This window comes from Paralichthys olivaceus, chromosome 16, assembly GCF_024713975.1.
Source record: "Paralichthys olivaceus isolate ysfri-2021 chromosome 16, ASM2471397v2, whole genome shotgun sequence".
Lineage (NCBI taxonomy): Eukaryota > Metazoa > Chordata > Actinopteri > Pleuronectiformes > Paralichthyidae > Paralichthys > Paralichthys olivaceus.
The window spans coordinates 12,939,560-12,957,557 of NC_091108.1; the positions used below are offsets into that span (position 1 = coordinate 12,939,560).

General features: G+C 39.7%; 1 protein-coding gene and 2 long non-coding RNA genes across 6 annotated transcripts; 1 reads left to right on the forward strand and 2 right to left on the reverse strand.

Moving 5' to 3' along the window:
* Positions 1–3,955: 3,955 nt before the first annotated feature.
* Positions 3,956–6,980, reverse strand: LOC138405081 (uncharacterized). Its single transcript, XR_011238765.1, has 3 exons — positions 6,881–6,980; positions 6,017–6,094; positions 3,956–4,507 (listed from the first exon to the last, which is right to left on the reverse strand). It is a non-coding gene; the product is annotated as an uncharacterized lncRNA (long non-coding RNA).
* On the forward strand, positions 6,614–11,069 carry LOC109636949 (spindlin-W-like). Of its 4 annotated transcripts, none has more exons than XM_069511210.1 (6): positions 6,903–7,020; positions 7,653–7,694; positions 8,384–8,440; positions 8,597–8,856; positions 9,223–9,456; positions 9,883–11,069. In XM_069511210.1, the coding sequence occupies exons 2-6, from the start codon at positions 7,675–7,677 to the stop codon at positions 10,086–10,088; spliced, it is 777 nt and encodes a 258-aa protein (XP_069367311.1). In that variant the 5' UTR covers positions 6,903–7,020; positions 7,653–7,674; the 3' UTR covers positions 10,089–11,069. The 4 variants fall into 4 exon arrangements, with proteins under 4 accessions (XP_019954590.1, XP_069367311.1, XP_019954572.1 ...); XM_069511209.1 differs by having other exon boundaries at positions 6,960–7,100; XM_020099031.2 differs by lacking the exon at positions 8,384–8,440 and having other exon boundaries at positions 6,614–7,020.
* Positions 11,070–15,335: 4,266 nt separating this feature from the next.
* On the reverse strand, positions 15,336–17,951 carry LOC138405073 (uncharacterized). Its single transcript, XR_011238739.1, has 2 exons — positions 17,455–17,951; positions 15,336–15,876 (listed from the first exon to the last, which is right to left on the reverse strand). It is a non-coding gene; the product is annotated as an uncharacterized lncRNA (long non-coding RNA).
* Between the last annotated feature and the right edge of the window lie 47 nt (positions 17,952–17,998).

The window sequence follows — 17,998 nt, forward strand, 5'->3', positions numbered from 1 at the left end:
CGGGTGAGGGAAAGAGGATGAGGCATAAAATTAAGTCATTTAAAACTACTAACAGATTGGAGACTTTGTGTTCAGACAGCACGACATTGTCCCTAATATGTTTCTGTGAAAATCCTCCTCGCATATTGTCTTTACCTTGCTGCAGGTTCACATGAGTATTTCCTCAGGACAAGCAGGTTGAAGATTTAACATCATTCTAAATTTCAAAGCCTCTGGCCACAGATTTTGTGGATTTGATGATTTAGATTATGTGTGTCTTTATTTTGCATTATATGGAGAACACTGTGGCCCTCTCCCTGATCGACATATCTTTCCCATATGTTTGTTGCTGTGGTTGTAAAACCTCTGACTCAATATAAAATCAGAGTCACATGCTCCACTTACATACGACAGCTTCGCAGGCCTCCCGAGCAGAAATTAGTGTGCAGAGTGCAGACATTGATGATTTTACATTGCTCAGTTGGCAAAAAGTATTTATTTGATTGTTCAGGGTGGATTGTATTTATATTTGCACGTACCAGCAGTGTTTATACAGTATAACAACATAACAACAGCAGCAAGTTTGGAACAAAAGATAGCAGAAGGTGCGCTGAAACTAAAACAAACATTCTCATGAGCAGCTATATTAAAAAAATGATACCTATACATTAATTTACTAGTAAAGATAATCCAATAAATAAATGTGTCATAAGATGTAAGAGAGGAATTCTGCCGCATTAAAATATTACTTTTAAAACTTGATATACATTCTGTTGTACCCAAATAGACTTTGAATGCCGGACTTGAGTATTTTTACAATACATTACCTTATCCACGGAGATAACGTTTTCACCCCTGTCTGTTTTTTTGTTGGTTGGTTTGAATGGTTGCTAGTTTGAAAGCAAGAATACGCATAAAAACTGATTCCCATAAAATTTTGTGAAAGGGTGCGGAGGGACCTTAACTTGAGGGGACTGTTGGGCCTTGGCAGAGGTAAGTGCTCGATTGAGTGTCATTTTAGTTTCATAGTTAATTTCCATGAAAGATCAGAAAAAAATATTTCACTTCTAAAACTTGAATATTTTTAACATTTTAACTACTTTATCAGTAAAGTAAAGTATAAACTACTAATATAATGTAATAGTTTAATGTAATTATTTTGTAATTAGCTGTAATAGACATTTTAAATATTTTGCTGCCTATATGAATGAATAACCCGTTGCTGTTTGCTGAGGTGTTTACTGCACCCCCTGCTGTTTGTGTAATGGTGACAGGGAAAGAGGAGAGGAGATAAGAGGAGAGGAGAGAAGAGGAGAGGAGAGAAGAGGAGAGGAGAGAAGAGAGGAGAAGAAGAGTGTGATCCAGTATGACTCAGGGCTATGAAGTCAGAGTGGGTTTATGCAGAAATTAAAGGATTAAAGAGCAAGGCAGAGAAAGCTTGGGCAGACAGATAGAGTCCACTATGAGTCCAGTAGCCTGATGGAGAGTAACACAGCACTGTTACTCATCAAAATGCACTGTATCAACATTAGATGTGATTGCACATATGAGGGTATTCAGTGTAGTCATCACTGTTTATTCCTTAGACACAAAGCTCAAATGGTTTCTTGGGAACATGTCTGTGTCCTGTGAGAGGGCTGCCTCGCCTCGCGGTCAATGAGGCTGTTCCGTAAACAGACAGATTCAGATTACATCTCCCCCACAGCTACTCCTGTTGAAGTGTCCTTGAGCAAGATGCTGAACCAAGGCCATTTACTTCAGTCACTGGAGACAGAAACAATCAATTGTAAATAGACCTTTGAAAAGCTCTGTTTCTTTACAAAATGTAACCTGCAACACCAGCTTACTCATTGGAAATATTTATAAACTTGACAAAATATGAAATAATCAAAGATGTTAATTTTATATCTGTACACATATGTTTTGTCTATATGACTGCCATGTAAAGTGGTGGATACTTTTACCCCACAGAGTAATCATACGGTTATAATCAATAACATACTCTTAAAGGGGTTACTCATAGTGATTGTCCCCCCACAGAATTATCATCCGACTCTAAAGTTCTGTTTGCTCTACTCTCCTGTCACCAATATTTCCAAATGCAGCAGGAAGCTGTTTTCTGTATAAACAGTATAGACAGACACAAGTGACTAGTTGCCAAACATAGTGAAGCATTTAACAGCTTAAGTGCCAGATATTTCCCTCAGGGCTTGTTGTAAACCAAAAGTGGAGCTGAAGAAAAAGCCAATCTGAGAATAATCATGTGGTCAGAAATGAGTGATAAATAAATGATGAACGAGTGATAATGTCACTCTGAAACTGCTGAACATCTTAATGGAACTCTGTTTAATCACAGGTTTTTAATGTCAGATATCAAAATGTGTGTGTCAAAAATATCCGTTAATGAGAGTTAATGGCTTGAACATGACACAGGATACAAGACATCAACCTGATTCAGCTGATTTACTTTACTTTTACACCAAGTAGTGCGTGTGTGTGTGTGTGTGTGTGTGAGAGAGAGAGAGAGTGCGTGAAAAGAAATTAACATGGTAGTAGAACAAATTCAAATGTGACCAAACACACTGAGAAATAGAAGGAAAGTCTTCAAAGCTCTCTCAGCTCTAACTCCACGAGCACACAGATGTGCAGCCATTTCTCTGTGTAGTGAAATTTTACAGAATAACACCATTGTTACTGTTCTTTCTCCAAGGTCAGTATCACCCACAAGACACATGCACGCACACACACACACGGTGGTTTTAATTATAGTTGTGCATAAATGAAGGCAGATGTATTCCACCTCAGTCTTGGGGTCAATTAGCTGTGACAGCAGAAGCTACACAATGAGACTCAATTAATGAAAGGATTTACTTATTATCACACCAACTGGATACAATTACATGGAAACATTTAGTGTTATGATGCACGGAAGATGCTCTCAGCACCACGGTTAATCATGTTAAGATAGACTAATGGCATGTACCAAATAGATAGATAGAGAGAGAGAGAGAGAGAGAGAGAGAGAGACATGGATGATGGATGGATGGATGGATGGATTGATATATAGATAGATAGATAGATAGATAGATAGATAGATAGATAGATAGATAGATAGATAGATAGATAGATAGATAGATAGATAGATAGAGATAGATAGATAAATAGATAGATAGCGATAGATAGCGATAGATAGCGATAGATAGATAGATAGATAGATAGATAGATAGATAGCGATAGATAGCGATAGATAGATAGATATATAGATAGATAGAGAGATAGATAGATAGATAGATAGCGATAGATAGATAGATAGATAGATAGATAGATAGATAGATAGATAGATAGATAGATAGATAGATAGATAGATAGATAGGAAAATTACACAAATAACCACCACATAAATCACCAGCATGTATAATCTAAAGTTTGTACAGGATGCAACAACTGCTTCTGTTCCCAGCACGTAGAAGACCAGTAAATCTAGTCTAAATGTTAGCTGAGGATGAGATGAAGAGCAGATGAGAAAAACTCCTCTGGGAGACCCAAACTGTCAACGTGACACTACAGCACTTCATCATCGTGTTCACCAGGACGTTAAATTACACACATAGCATCCAGAGGTGATTCATTCTCTCACCAGAATTGGTGATTTTTGGACTTTGGGGGGACAGAATATTTAAAACTTGGATACTGGAAGCCAGAGGCAGGTGTGAACCTCTGCACCTCACTGTGAAAAACGTCCAGAAGAAAAGATATATCCACACTGCAATGAGGAAGACATTCCTCGTGTGATAGACTGATGTAACAAACATTTTAAAGAGTCTCAGCACTGAAGGGGTATTATAGCTTTTATCCAAACATGCATCCATCCACATGTATTGTTCTGCATCTGGTGAACTTACAATGTCTATTTATGAAATGTTAGTATACTTTCTGAAAATGCTGTTACTTAAATAATCAAACTGAAGATACTATATGGTCCTTTTTTGGTCTTTATTTTGTAAAATATGTTCTCACACACACACACACACACACACACACACACACACACACACACACACACACACACACACACACACACACACACACACACACACACACACACACACACACCTCACTGGTTGATTCAGCTTTAGGAGAAATGCATAAGACAGCTATGTTACACCATCCCTTTAAAGATTCCATAGTTTAGGTTGCATAGGGATGTGTTGCTAATAATAGAGGTATCTAATCAATGTGCATGCATGTACACACATACACTCACTAACCTTGACTTGACTTTACGACTGCCATGCAATCTGCCTGCCATATTTGACAAAAACCATCACCAGCGTTTCTCAGCAGGGTGCAGATGGTTCTTGTGCAGGAGTGTGTGAATGATCTGTGAGTAGCGACTGATATGTGGAAGAGGAGCAGGATGGAAGGAGAGGAGGAGACCTCTATTTTTGGAGACGGTATTCTCATGGTGTCCCAGGGGAGAGGGGCCGCTGTGGGCTCCCCCCTCCTTGGAAGGCAGCGGCGGAGAAACCTGCAGGAGAGGAGCAGCAGAAGTTGTCAGTCAGAGAAACAAGTAAAAATAAGAATTCATTATTTTTGGGGCCTAGCATTTGAAAACAATGTTCAGTGTTAGCTTAACAGCTGGTTGCACTATGACTCAATTATTTCATTCGCCCTGAAAACTCAGTGACCTCCACAGATTAACTGGACGCCCACTGTAAAGACGAAATGTAACAAAACAATGACGCTGGCCCATTCCTCCAAACATCCTTCTCTGTTGCTGTGACAACAACAAGGACGAGAGGAGACAACCTTGGACGCCGGACAGCTTTGTGTCGATACAATGCTGGCTCTCTCACGAAGGCTGTCAGTCTTACAGCAACTCTGACTCACACCTCGCACAAATTCCATCTGTGGTGAACCAATCTGAAATCTCTGTGGTCAAACTGTTTTAATCCAGAATCGTCAATTTATTATGAGAAAGATTGAACTGAGGCTTTGACTGCACAAACCACCACAGCTGCTAATGAAAGACGGAAATGATGCCTCTGTGGGTAAAGCTTTCTAATTAATGGGTCTAGTTGAGAACTCTGAAATGGATTTTGGATCCTCAGTGATTGATTGAAAGAATAAAGTTAAGAATAATGTTAACTCAACGAATAAGCTATTTGTTTTTGCAGAAACTCCGCCTCTGAAGGTAGGCATACATCTGTACATCATGATCAGGGCTGTAGCTAAGATTTTTAATACAGACGTTATTAAAACAAGTTTCCCAAACACTCCTTCCATCACCATCACCGTCTCAATTTTTTCAAATTATTTGGGTTTATCATATTCTATAATTTCTGTTTATTCATTGTGCTCAGTTTCTGCTAATTTTATACCCCAACATAAAGGAGTAAAAGTTCACAGTGCTGGAAATACGATTTGGTAATTGTATTATTTGTTTTATTCCAAATGTTTTATTGATTTAAATGTTGAAACAGATTGAATCTGCCTGTAAAAGACTCATTGTATATACATTTAGTTAAAATTATAAACTCACAAATTGCTAGAAAAGACCTGAAGGTTATGACCTCAGTGACCTCAGAGGAAGGTGAGGGCATAATCTTAATTATCACAATGACATGAGTAGCTAAATCAACACAGGTTGTTTCTGATGTTATTTCACAGCCTCGCCATGTGCATAATGATGTTTTATATTTTGTTGTTTTCAAAAAAGGCTCAATGAATTTGAATTATTCCCCTTCTGTATGGACATTGTATATCAAGAATGATAAATGAGTATTTGTGTGTCAGCATTTGAAACTAAATGAAAATTAAACATAATTGGCCTTAGTGAATGAACAGTAAATGCGTTGAAACAAATGAAAGTCAAACAAACGTCGATAATGTGAATATAGCCGCAATTTTTCATGCATGTGTGCGATCACGACTGATTTTTTTCTGTGATTGGGTGGATGTACTTATTAGTTCCACATCGCAGCTGAGTCACACACGTACAGATTGTTTGGCACAAGATAAAACAAAGAGCTTTCACCCTGAAAAAGCTGTCAGACAGGCATCCAAGGGTACTGCATCATTCACTCTGCACACCGGCCAGTCCATCATCTGAAGTCTGTTAGAAGAGCCGGGGGCAGAGATGTTGTGTTTAGTACGACATCTTGTGGAACAAAGAAGCATTTCAGCTGCATGCCATGAGACTGGTTTCCCCCTCAGTGTTCTATTGCAGCCAACATTTCAAATGACAGACACATCTGGAGGAGTTATTTTGTAAATTGATCATGTTTTTATGGTGTTTGAAATGTTTGCTAATGAAAAACGATGCAAATATCTAATCAGAATGTCAGATAACATGGTAACACAAAAGGTAACCATGCATTATGAAAGCAACAATCATTTGGATTACAGAAGATATTTGAGCTCAAAATATTACATATGACCAAATCATATGCCAAGCATTTTAAATAGATAAATAATTAGTCCTAGCGACAGGGTTACACAAAACTTAGAGTGATTGTTTAAGGTGTGTAAGATAGACAGTGTTCAAAAGTGTTATTTGTTTTAGGTTTTCTAAGGAAATACATGCATTGAAGATAAAGCATTATATTCACTTTACAATGCAGTTGATCTAAAACACAGTAATTTAAATGAAAAAGAACAGATCTAGAAACACCACAAACGTGGGAATGTGCAGGAGTCACAACGACTGGAGGAAACATGTGGAATTAATCTACGGGGGATGATGGGAAATGTGGTTTTGGGACTTTCGCTGCTTCATCGTATTCAAACAAAAGATGACAAGGATACAAACACAACAGTGGAACTGGTATGTCTTCATTAATCATGTCGATGTTGCGTAAGTTTCCAGCAGCTGAAGTAAACTGACAGAAAGTGGGTAAACCTGGCCTCAGGTCCCAGAGTGCTTTGGGAGCCACGCCTGCATCCTGGTAGTTGTAGTCCTTACACCAGAGTCGTTTCCGCGTTACTCGCCTGTGTTCGGTGGAATCTGCAAAGACAAACACATGTGAAATTATTGATCAGGTAGGGCGAACAGTTTCTTCCCGCGGCTCCCGTCTATTCAACTTGTCGACCACGTTAAAAATACAGTTTTATTTTTAATGGTGAGTCCTTGTGTTTAACGCTAAACCCAGTTGCTGCAACCAAGATGCAAAAGCAGCGCTTTACATGGCGAAGCGTTTCCTTTTGTTCCGCCAGCGTATATCCAGAAATGCAGGAGACAAATTCTCCGAAATGTTTCTATTTTAATGATGAAACCGTGTCTGAAAGGGTTTAATGACATTAGCTAATGGCTGTTTCTAATTATAGACAAACAGCAGCTAAACATATCCGACAGTAATGGATACGTCGACATTTATTCCAGCTAGCTCAGGTGAAGTTACATATTTATTAGCCATATAGTTATCCGTCTAAATATACTCCCGTGTTAGCATTGAGCTAGCATCAGCTCGGGCTTGTCGCAGTTAGGTTGTTTACATCCGGTAATGCGGGTTGATTTGCATGTGTTAGCCTGAGCAGAGGAGCTGCTGGGTGACGTGACCGGTTTGTACATTAAATACTGAATAATGTCTGATGTGACCTGACAGGTTAGTGAAGGATGGGAGCGTCCTCTGGCCTCATCACATCCACTAACTGACTTGTGTTGTGTCTCACAGGGTGGTGAGAATATATGGAAACATGTCAAAGAAACGGGGCAGGTAGGTTCAGACAGTGTTTCACAGTTTACTTTCACATGATGTGACACACACATAAACTCCACCCATTAAATGTATTCACATTTACTTTTGTTTCCTATTTGCTTGTTTAAGCTGCCAAAACTTCTATTAAATATCTTTTTTTCTCTAGTCATTATTATTTTGTGATCAGTTTGTTGGAACTCACTCTGTCTTGTTAGGACAATCATTACGATCAAAGTTATGTGGGTTTGAACATTGGTTTGTCAGTTTGAGACTCATCATCAAATCATAAATATGTAAAGTAACTGTGAGGTTTAAGGCAGTGGCTAATTAGAGACACTACAGACACTTTCAATGAGTTAAATTAGCTTCAATAAATCTTCACACTAGTTGTTTATTACCCAACACTCACCGCCTTTATTGCCGGCTCTCTGTGAGGTTACCCTGCCAGGTTCAAATTGTGTATATACTGTATAATGTTTAGAGTAGAGCCCAACAGATTTTATCTGATCGTGGACACATTTTACACAGGAAATATATATTTTTTAAATTCATGTTTTATATGATTGCTTGTAATAGTTTTACTTACATATATATATATATATATACATATATATGTGTGTATGTGTATGTGTATATATTTATATATATATTAATGTGTGACAGGCTCACACTATTCTCTGCGTACATGTGACAGTTTTGTAGAATAGAATTCTCACTATCAGGGGCGACAGTATCCATATGGCACCCCAGATGTTTGGTAAAAGGTGATGTACCTGTTCATATCTTATCCTAAAGATCGCCTTAGTCAAAACAAGTACCCCAAAACTTGAATAGCTCAAATTGCCCTGAAAGTGCATCATACTCAATTTGGGACTAATTTATCAGTACTTTCATTGGTCTTTTTCCCTCCATGTTCCCAGGAAGCGCAGCAGTGGCGAGCTCAGTGAGAGCTCGACGTCGACCCTGAGCGCAGACCCTGACAACCTGCTCGGCCGCAGAATCCAGCACAACTGGAGGGAGAAGGGTAACATGACCAAGTGGAAAGGCACCGTGCTGGAGCGTCTCACTGTCAACAGCTCTCTCTACATGGTCAAATATGACGGCTTTGACTGTGTCTATGGCATCGAGCTGTTCAAAGACAACCGGGTGTCCAATCTGCAGATGTTGTCAGAGAAAGTCGGTGAGTTTAATGACATTCATACCCCTCATTATGGAAGTATTATGCCATTGGGGTTATTTTAATAAAAATGAAGAGCTAGTCTCTGCGTCAGTTCTAATGTTGTGACAATTGTTCCTAACACTAACTACCCAGTTCTTCTGTTTACTCCAAACATACTGCTGACTGACACAGGAAACATATCAATGTTATTATATTCAGTATCAAATCCTGGAAGAATCATTTTATTATTGTCAATTTCTTGCTTTCGTCATTTTTGTTCCTTTGACTGCATTAAAATCATATTTTAATGTCTTAATTCACTGTATCGTCTGGGATCCATAAAGTTTTCCAGTTAAAATGCTCATCAGTTTCTTGTCTTTCTTGCAGTGAATAATAAGATCAAGGTCCCTCCGGGGGCGGAGGAGCTGGTGGGCCGAGCTGTGGAGCATCTGTTCGAGAAGGAGGACGGCGAGAAAAACGAGTGGCGAGGCATGGTACTGTCCAGAGCCCCCATCATGACCCACTGGTATTACATCACTTACGAGAAGGACCCGGTGCTGTACATGTACCAGCTATGGGACGACTACAAGGACGGAGATCTACGTGTCCTGCCGGAATCAGGTACAGAAATGAGATAGTCATTGTTGATAACTGCTCCTGTTTCTTATTTCTGTTTCTCCTGGAAAGGAAGGAGGACAGATTTACATAGTTATGATGTATTATGAAACATTCCAACATCTTGGCCTTTTTTGGAACATTTCGGTCAGAGTTACCTCTTAAGTCAAGGGTAAGAGAGTCCATTCTTATCATGAAGTGACAATAATATCAAGAAGGATTTGGAGGAGACAAGGTCAGGCACAAAATGACCAGGCCAAGCATGTTTTGAAGGGATTAAGGTTCTACTTTAAAATGAAGATAATTTACTTTCTTAATCTGGCATTCTTTTTGCAAATGTTTAAACTCTGTCTACTTTAAAAAGAAACCAGTTCTTTCACTGGCCGTATTTTAAATTATCTTCCTTTTGTTTATCCATCTATCCCCCCCTAGAGAACAAACACCTGCTGCCAGCAGACAGGAAGCCTGGTGAGGAGCCAGAGAGCCTTGTGGGTAAACAGGTGGAGTATGTCACAGATAACGGTCTAAAGAGGACAGGATTGGTCATCTACCAGGTCCCAGCGAAGCCCACAGTATATTACATTAAATATGACGATGACGTTCACATCCATGTCTACGATCTAGTCAAGACCACCTAGAACTGACTGTCCGGGTGTCATCTTCAGCTGATGGCTCATCTTTGTCCCGACCAGTCGTTACCTGTTAAAGTGTTAGAGATTCCAGTGCCCCTTCAGTGGGAGACAATGTGCCGAAGATTAAAAGCCCCATTTTATTTTTTCAAGTTTCTTTGGCCCCCAGAGGCCCACTCTTGCATTACGATACATCTTGATTTTTGATTTTCAGTTTTAAGTTGACCTTGGTATATGACTAAAAGGTCGTCTTCAGTGTAAATAAAGCAGATCTGAGACCAGTTGTACAGCCCAACAGTTGACATGAAGCTTGACATTAGATTTGGTTCAAACACACTTGAAAAGTGCAACTTTCAAACTCCAAATTCAAACTTTTTCTAAGATACACATCAAACTGAAGGAATTCAGCTTTCTTACCTAAACATCTGTGTTTTATTCATATTTGAGCTCACTTTTATATGCCTGTGCTATTTATTTCATCTGGAATATCTGGCTGTGGCGCTGGTAACATTTTAGCAAAACCCCTCTGGTGTGCTTTATGTGCGTCCCTGGGTAGACATCGGTTTGCTGACTAAAGAAGTAATAGTCATTCAACCAGTGTGCTAATTTTACCACCACCCGACTTCAGCTGAAGTCTATAGTTACTGATCAGACTCTGTCAAATCATGGATAAAAAAAACACAGATTCATCTAAAATGTCATGTATCATATTTCTGTTTTTACATTATAATAATATATGAGATTTGCTGATGTTGATGTAAAGTTGTTTCTGTGGTGTTTGTGCTACACACTATTTATGTAGTTCAAATTGGCCACCAACATTGTTTAGTAGTTTGGACTGAAGTCTTTATTTGCCAAAAATGAAAACAATGTGATATGATATTATTCAGGCCTCAAAATACTGTTCTTTGTGACCCTAAATATGTTTTTTTCTGTAAATATAATCTTGAGACATTTTTATGAACGTTAAACAAAGCTGCTTGAAAGTGATTTTCTCGTCTGGTTATTTGTTAAATGCTGTTGCTGTGGATACTTTGTTCTTTCAGAAGAGTGGGCGCCTTCTTGGTGGTAAGAAGTACAATTCATTAATTTAATCACTCAACAAACACTTTCTGTTTGATTAGATGAGGAACTTCTCCTCCTGTCTGAGACTAAATATTGCTGATAGAGTGCCACACTTTAACGATTAAGAATGTCAATATTTCCATCAGTAATTGCAGCTCTTATATGTTAATCAACACATGTAACTGAATGTGAAATGCCCATATGATCTGAGAGACGTCTCTATTTGACCTTAATGAAAACAGTCAACACAGTAGAAAAATGTTACTCTAATTCAGAAGCATCCTCATCTTTCACATAATTACCACAATTACATTTTTTGGAATAATCTGCACATTACAGGATCAAAACCCACTTTAGTAAGTGTGAGAGAAGGGTCACTAACATAAATGAGTCGCTGTGTTTTATGTTAAAGATGAACAGAACATATGAGGGCATTGTAGCTGGTGTTACTGTGTAAAAACACCATATTCGATTGCTAAGGAACAGCACAATCGGCCTCACTGCATAAATAAAATGTGCAAGACGTTTACCAGTAAACTGTAAACCTTATTGCAAGAGGTGAGCAGACACATTTTTAGGTTGTCTTGACACATGTCAGGTTCCAACGTGTAGAACAGCTTGAAGTTTACACCTTTAAAAAAAGAAAAGCTTGGGCTGTCTCAGACAAGAGGAAAGCATAGAGCTGGACACTATGGCCAAAAATGATACCAACATAAACATTTATCAGTTGATATTGATAATTATGATAAATGTCACTTAATTAACAGACAGATTTTTGCTTCTGAGTGAAGGTTGTGATTTTAAGTGAATGACAAATACTTCTACCAACAACAAAACATTTTGCAAAGCCGAGGTTGATCCAGAAAATATTGCTCTGTGAGGCTTAACTTGGAGCAAAATGTCAATACATATATGCTGAAATCCCCACAAAGACTCTGCTAACATGCTGTTGTTAATCAGCTTTAATGTTTGTAATGTTTAACATCATATTTTAGCCTGTTAACATCCAGAAAACAAAAAATGTATCTAAGTTTTCTTGTGAAATTGGACAAATATACATTTTGACCTGATGATGGCACTAGATGAATTCATTCTGAGGGGATGAGGAAAATAAAGAGGAATCTCCTGGGAACAACGAATACCTGTACAAACCTTTATGGCCACTTGATATTTGGACCACGACTTCCAGCTTAGTGCGTTCTCCCTCTAGTTCTACTGCTTCACCTTTTTTTTTTGCCAGTTTTAATCAAATTGCTGATTAGCTTCTGTATTTAAAGGCCAATGAAATCAGAGGAGCAGAAACTATTAACACAGTAGTTAATTAAGGATTGGAATCATCTGAATTTGATGATCTTAAAGCAGCAGGTTCTCTATATAAGCTCAATATCATCATAATCCTTATTATTAGTTGTGGCTCATAAAGAGGGCTATCAAAACTCTTGACTGTGCAGCCGTTATTTGTCCTACAGTCACTGGTGCATCTTAAGATGATTATGGGATCATATAATTACTCATGACTGCCTCTCGTTAATCTCCAATTCATTTTGATGGTTTGTTTCATGTTTGTAAATGACTCTGCTACATCAAAATGATATCATACGACCCTGCTCAGATATTTGCAATTATTTTTATGCCAATAACAATCTGCTGTGAGGTGGAGCTTCGGTCTGAGCTCCATCTGTGTCTGTTCGTCAAATGTCAGCTGCGCTTTGATGGCAAGCAGAAATCTTCTCCCCTGATTTCCCCTCCTCCTGACTACACATGTAGCCACATGCTGACTTCCCACCCCCAGAGTCCCGCCGAGGGGGCAGGGTGCTGCTGGTGACGGGTGCCAGTACAGACGTCGGGGAACAGTTGGCATACCATCACGCCAGGCTGGGCGCCCAGATAGTAATGACTACGAGGAGGGAGGACATGCACTACACAAGGTCTGTGCTCTTGAGAATGTTTCTGATGCAGTTTGTCACCTGTTGTGCATTTCCCTCACTATCTTCCACCATTGTACTTCTTAGTGAAACCATCTGCCTGGACTCCTGGCAACAGAGCGAATGATTTGGACTTATAGTTATAACAACTATAAACTGAAGTATATGAGCAGACTGTGAGTCTGGTCACAATGAAGCCCCATATGGGCCTGTGATGTGTGATTCTGTCCCCTGCCAGTGGGGGGTGGTCACAGGTGCCTGGGGTGAGCATGTCTTTATCCCTGACAGTGATCGGACTCTCACCCTTTTGACTAACTGAACAATATACATATAAAATTATCATACAAGCTTTACAACCAGAAAGGTTGTAGAGCCGCTCACTGCTTTCCACCTCAGTTTAATTCATCAATCCTCTTCCACATATTGGAGCAGGAGATTCATTGTGATTTGTATATTGTGTATGAAGCTGAGACCAGCAGTAAAAGTGTTTTATGATCATTATGAGGATGTAAGAGGGTGCATGACACTATTTATACACCTCTCATATATATGCAAGATCATAATCAAAGAATCCTCGCCCATCTATTATTTTTCCAAAACCTTGTAACTTTGTCTGGATTCTTATTGGACAATAAACAAATGCACTTGACTCTTTTGTGTTGCTTAGCAACACAAGCCAGTCCCTGTTTATATACACGATGCATTTGTAATTAAAACGTTTGCAGAGATCTTCCTCCATGAAAGGGGACTACCATAAAGTGTATATAAAAAGGGGCAGCACACATTGTTAGTGATTACAGGAAACATGATTGATTTTTATTTCTTTAATTTCAGTGACGATAAACTTCCTGCCTTCATGTTTGCTTAGGATTTAAAATATGGTGAAACTGTCCTTACTTTGCATCAATCTGATGGGATTTAATATAAATCAAGTAACTCAACATTAGCTAGATTTATGTTCTAAGCACCATGTTTGCCATACATTAAAAATTGGGGATGTATAGTCAGGTATCTGATTCAGATATCCAGGTTATAACAGACAAAACAGTATGTGGTATGTTTTCAGATTGTATTTAACCACTTTCAATAGGTTTACCTATGCTTTCCTCTTCTGCATTGTATGTTTACAGCCGGTGGGACTTGGCATACTCTACAGTATCTTAGTGTGTTGGTGTTATTTGTCTGTGTCTGTTACTGTATTTTTTTCTTTTCTGTCAGTTAATTTTTATCAAGCAAATGAACATAGTGTCAGAGAGCAGGATCAGACTTGTGACTTCACAGATGTGTGAACACACCTCTGGGTCTTCGTAGTGTCTGTATATCTTTTATTTGCTCAGACCTGTCCACTAATAGCTCAAAAATCTGCCCAACTCGGTGTCCACCTTATACAAAGAACAAATAATGGCAGTGAAATATATCACAGGCTATAAAAACAACTTACACACAAGGGTAGATGCTCGTTCCTTATTATTTCAGATCCTATAGGGCCATATTACTACTTCTGAGTTCACACTGCGAGGTCTTATTTCACACCATGCAGCTCAGCAGTGTCACTTTGTGGAAATCCAGGTCAGATTCAGACTTGGATCCTGACACTTGCCTCTCATAGTTGTTTTTTGATACTTTCATTATTTTCACCACCACGCTGACCTCTCCTGCAAAGCTGGGAACCTGTCTCCCCCCTTTTAATTCTGATGGTCAGTCTCAGCTGGCACATACTGAACATACAGGAGTGCTAGCCACTTGAGATGTATACCCCTCTTACTATCCATCTTACCGATGGATGACATATAGGAACAGATTTTTGGAATTTCCTACCTACAGAATAAACAGATCTGAAGATATTTAATAAAGATGTTAAACACCTGCTGATCATGCAGCTGTTTCATGTAATTAATCTTATATCTATAACTTTATTAATCTGATAATGTTTTTTCGTCTCTGTCTGATTAATTTATATTTTCATTCTAACAATGTATTGTGACCTTTTTGGATTAGAAAAGCTGAACCAGGTCCAGGGATCGCGAATCAGCCTTGGCTAGAAATCTGTCACACATCATATTTGTATCAAGTTCTAAATAAATTCACAAAGTAAAGCATTTAGTTTTCTTTCAGCAGGTTCATATGTTACAGAAGAACAGAGCGTAGTGAAGAGAGGGCTTTGTTTTCTTTGTTATCTTCTTTGCATCCAGTGTGTGTTGTATGAGAGGATTTCAGATCTCACTGTCATGTTGATATTGATGTGAGAAAAATACAGAAATAGAGGTATAAATTAACAGGTTTTTATTTCACATATACAAAAGGTGAGTTCCAGTGCAGATTAATGAATGAACAGTGCACATTTATACATGAGCTGAAAACAGGAATACCAAGTTATTTGAGTCTGTTCAGAACAAAATGTGCTCCTGTTTGTCGTTAATACAGAATGTCACCAAGGTTTTGGAGCAGCTTTCAATGAATATTGCCAGTTAAATGATGCTTTTGATTGCAATTTTGAGTAATTTTGGTAATTAACATATCTGAATACACACATTACACATAAGGGCTGGATCAGAACAGTAGATGTGTTATAAAGGGCCGATTTTACGTTTTTCTGAATAAACCAAGCGGTGAGCCAACAAACAGATTCTGAACCTAAGATGCGTGCAGGCTGACGTGGACTGAAGAGCCCTGCTTGTGCTGAGAGGCAGACTGGGACTTGTTGTTCTATGATCAGCGTCACAACAAAATCACTAGTCTTCCACTCAGAACCACCAACACTTTCCCTCCTCGTCACCTCCTTTCACCGTCCACGTCCACCCCTCAATCTGTAATAAAAAATAAAAAGGGACAAGCTTTTTACACCACTGAGCCTCAAAGTACTTACGCCTCAACCTTCCCTTCACTGTACTGCTGTTAAAAAACTCATGGATTTATTGTATCACCAATATTAGGAGGGATGGAGCATTTCAGGATATACGTGTGTAACAGGTGTTGCAGAGCATCCGACCACCGGCGTGTGGTGTGTTGATAGCTTGTGAACTTTAGATGTCGGAGATGGGAGACAGTTCCTGTCTCTGTGTTTCCCCTCAACCCATTTCTCTCTGAAGCCTGTTGACATTCCATCCTCCCTTTGTTGTTGTAATGCTAACCTTTCAGCTCCTCTCAAAAGAGGGGACAGGAGGAGGAGGAGGAGGAGGTGAGGAACACAGACATACAGAGAAAGAGAGCAAGAGAGAAACAGAGAGAGGGGGTCACAGCAAAGCAAAAAAACCAAATGTAATTAACAGAAAATCTAAAAGCTGAAAACTGAGAGGATGGAAGTGTGAATGCACATCGACAACAGTGATTTGTGTGTGTTTATTTTCTGCCCAATAAGTCACAACTGGACTGAGAGAGAGCGAGAGGGAGGGAGGAGAAAGAGGAGACAGACAGATTGTCCTGCATCTCTAGTACTTTTCTGAGCTGGTAGCTATGCAACAAGACTGGGAGTCAGTGGAAGAGGGGGATGGGAAGCTGGGGACAGTTTGGTTAGAGGAAGGAAGCTAGGGAGGAAGGAAGCAAGGAAGGATGGGTGGAAAAGGAGGAGGAGGGGGTCCTTGAGTGCAAACTAGAGAAAAGAGGAGTGCTGAGCAAGGCAACAAGAGTACACCCCACAGCAAATGGCCAGTAAAGTCATTTCAATTAGGAATTGATTAAAGAAAATAATCATTTCATTTGCTTTGGCTCTTGACATTCAAGCATAAGCCACTGGTGAAATCTCCAGTTTAGATTCCTGCATTGAACTGGTTGTGTTAATAATCATCAGACTCGTCGGAATGATTTTTAAAAAGCACATAAACGTGTTTGATCGCAGCTTTAAATGAAAGTGGGCAGCCCTCGACGTGCAGGGAGCTGTCCAGCGCGTCGGTGCTGAATGACGCCCTACTTTTTTCCTCCGCGTCCATCTCCTCCTCAGCATCTCGACTCCGGCCCGCGAAGAAAAAAAAAAAAAAACAGGCCACCTGTTGCTGCACCGAAGTTTTCTCTCTGGAGATTTTAAAGCCATGATGACCTCTGATGTGCGACATGCATCTTGTGTCGCTGGTGCTGCTGCTGATCTGGAGTCAAAGCTCAGTCACATTTTCTGTCAAATCACAGCAACATGTCATGATAAACATTCACCCCCCCCTCCCCTCCCCTCTCCTCCGGCAGCACCATCACCACCTTTAGGCGAGGCAGGAAGAGGAGGAAGAGGCTGGCATTTCATTTCCATTTCTATTTCTCTTATCTTCCATCGAAGGCTTTGTGCTTCATCATATTTGTCATTTCTTGTGAAAGAAGCATCGCAAACATATTGACATCCTGCAGAAATAACCAGCCCTGCACCCCCTCCACAAACCCTCCGGCACGAGTGGTGCACTCACCGTTTGTCGTCGGGGAACAACAGGTGATGTTTGGGCTTTTTCTTTCAGGGACCGGGGAGCCTGTGCGCCCTCCCATCATCCACAGCTCCGCGTAATGATGGTGGTCGTATGGTGATGTTACTGGGTAAGCTGGCGTGGAGGGGGGACGGGAGCTCTGCGTTTATATACGTCTGCTGCCCGGAGAGAACAAGGCGGGGGCGGGTCGCTGCTGAGTGACGACTGAGAGAGGAGGCCAATTGACGAGCTTTCTCTTTTTTCTTTTCTCTTTTTTTTTTTCCTTTTTTCTCCAGACCTTGTTAAGGGTGCGGCCCCAAAGCAGCAGCCAAATTACATTATATGAAGGTTATAAGGGCGCGTATGAATAAAACATATGGAGGCCCAGGGTGCACATGGATGGAAAATCCCCCCTCTGGTTTCTATTTTAAGAAAACAGGTTGTCACTCATACAGGCTCGTGATTACTGAGAGTCAATTGAAATGATGTCATGATTCAAATCTTAGTTTAATTCTGATGATTTATTTGTCAGCCATACTGCATCTTACTC

Excerpts from the sequence above, each read along its gene's own strand:
- LOC109636949 (XM_069511210.1), top strand. The coding sequence starts at position 7,675 with ATGTCAAAGAAACGGGGCAG. Across the intron at positions 8,857-9,222 it reads GATGTTGTCAGAGAAAGTCG|TGAATAATAAGATCAAGGTC; the intron begins GTGAGTTTAATG and ends TCTTTCTTGCAG. Across the intron at positions 9,457-9,882 it reads ACGTGTCCTGCCGGAATCAG|AGAACAAACACCTGCTGCCA; the intron begins GTACAGAAATGA and ends ATCCCCCCCTAG.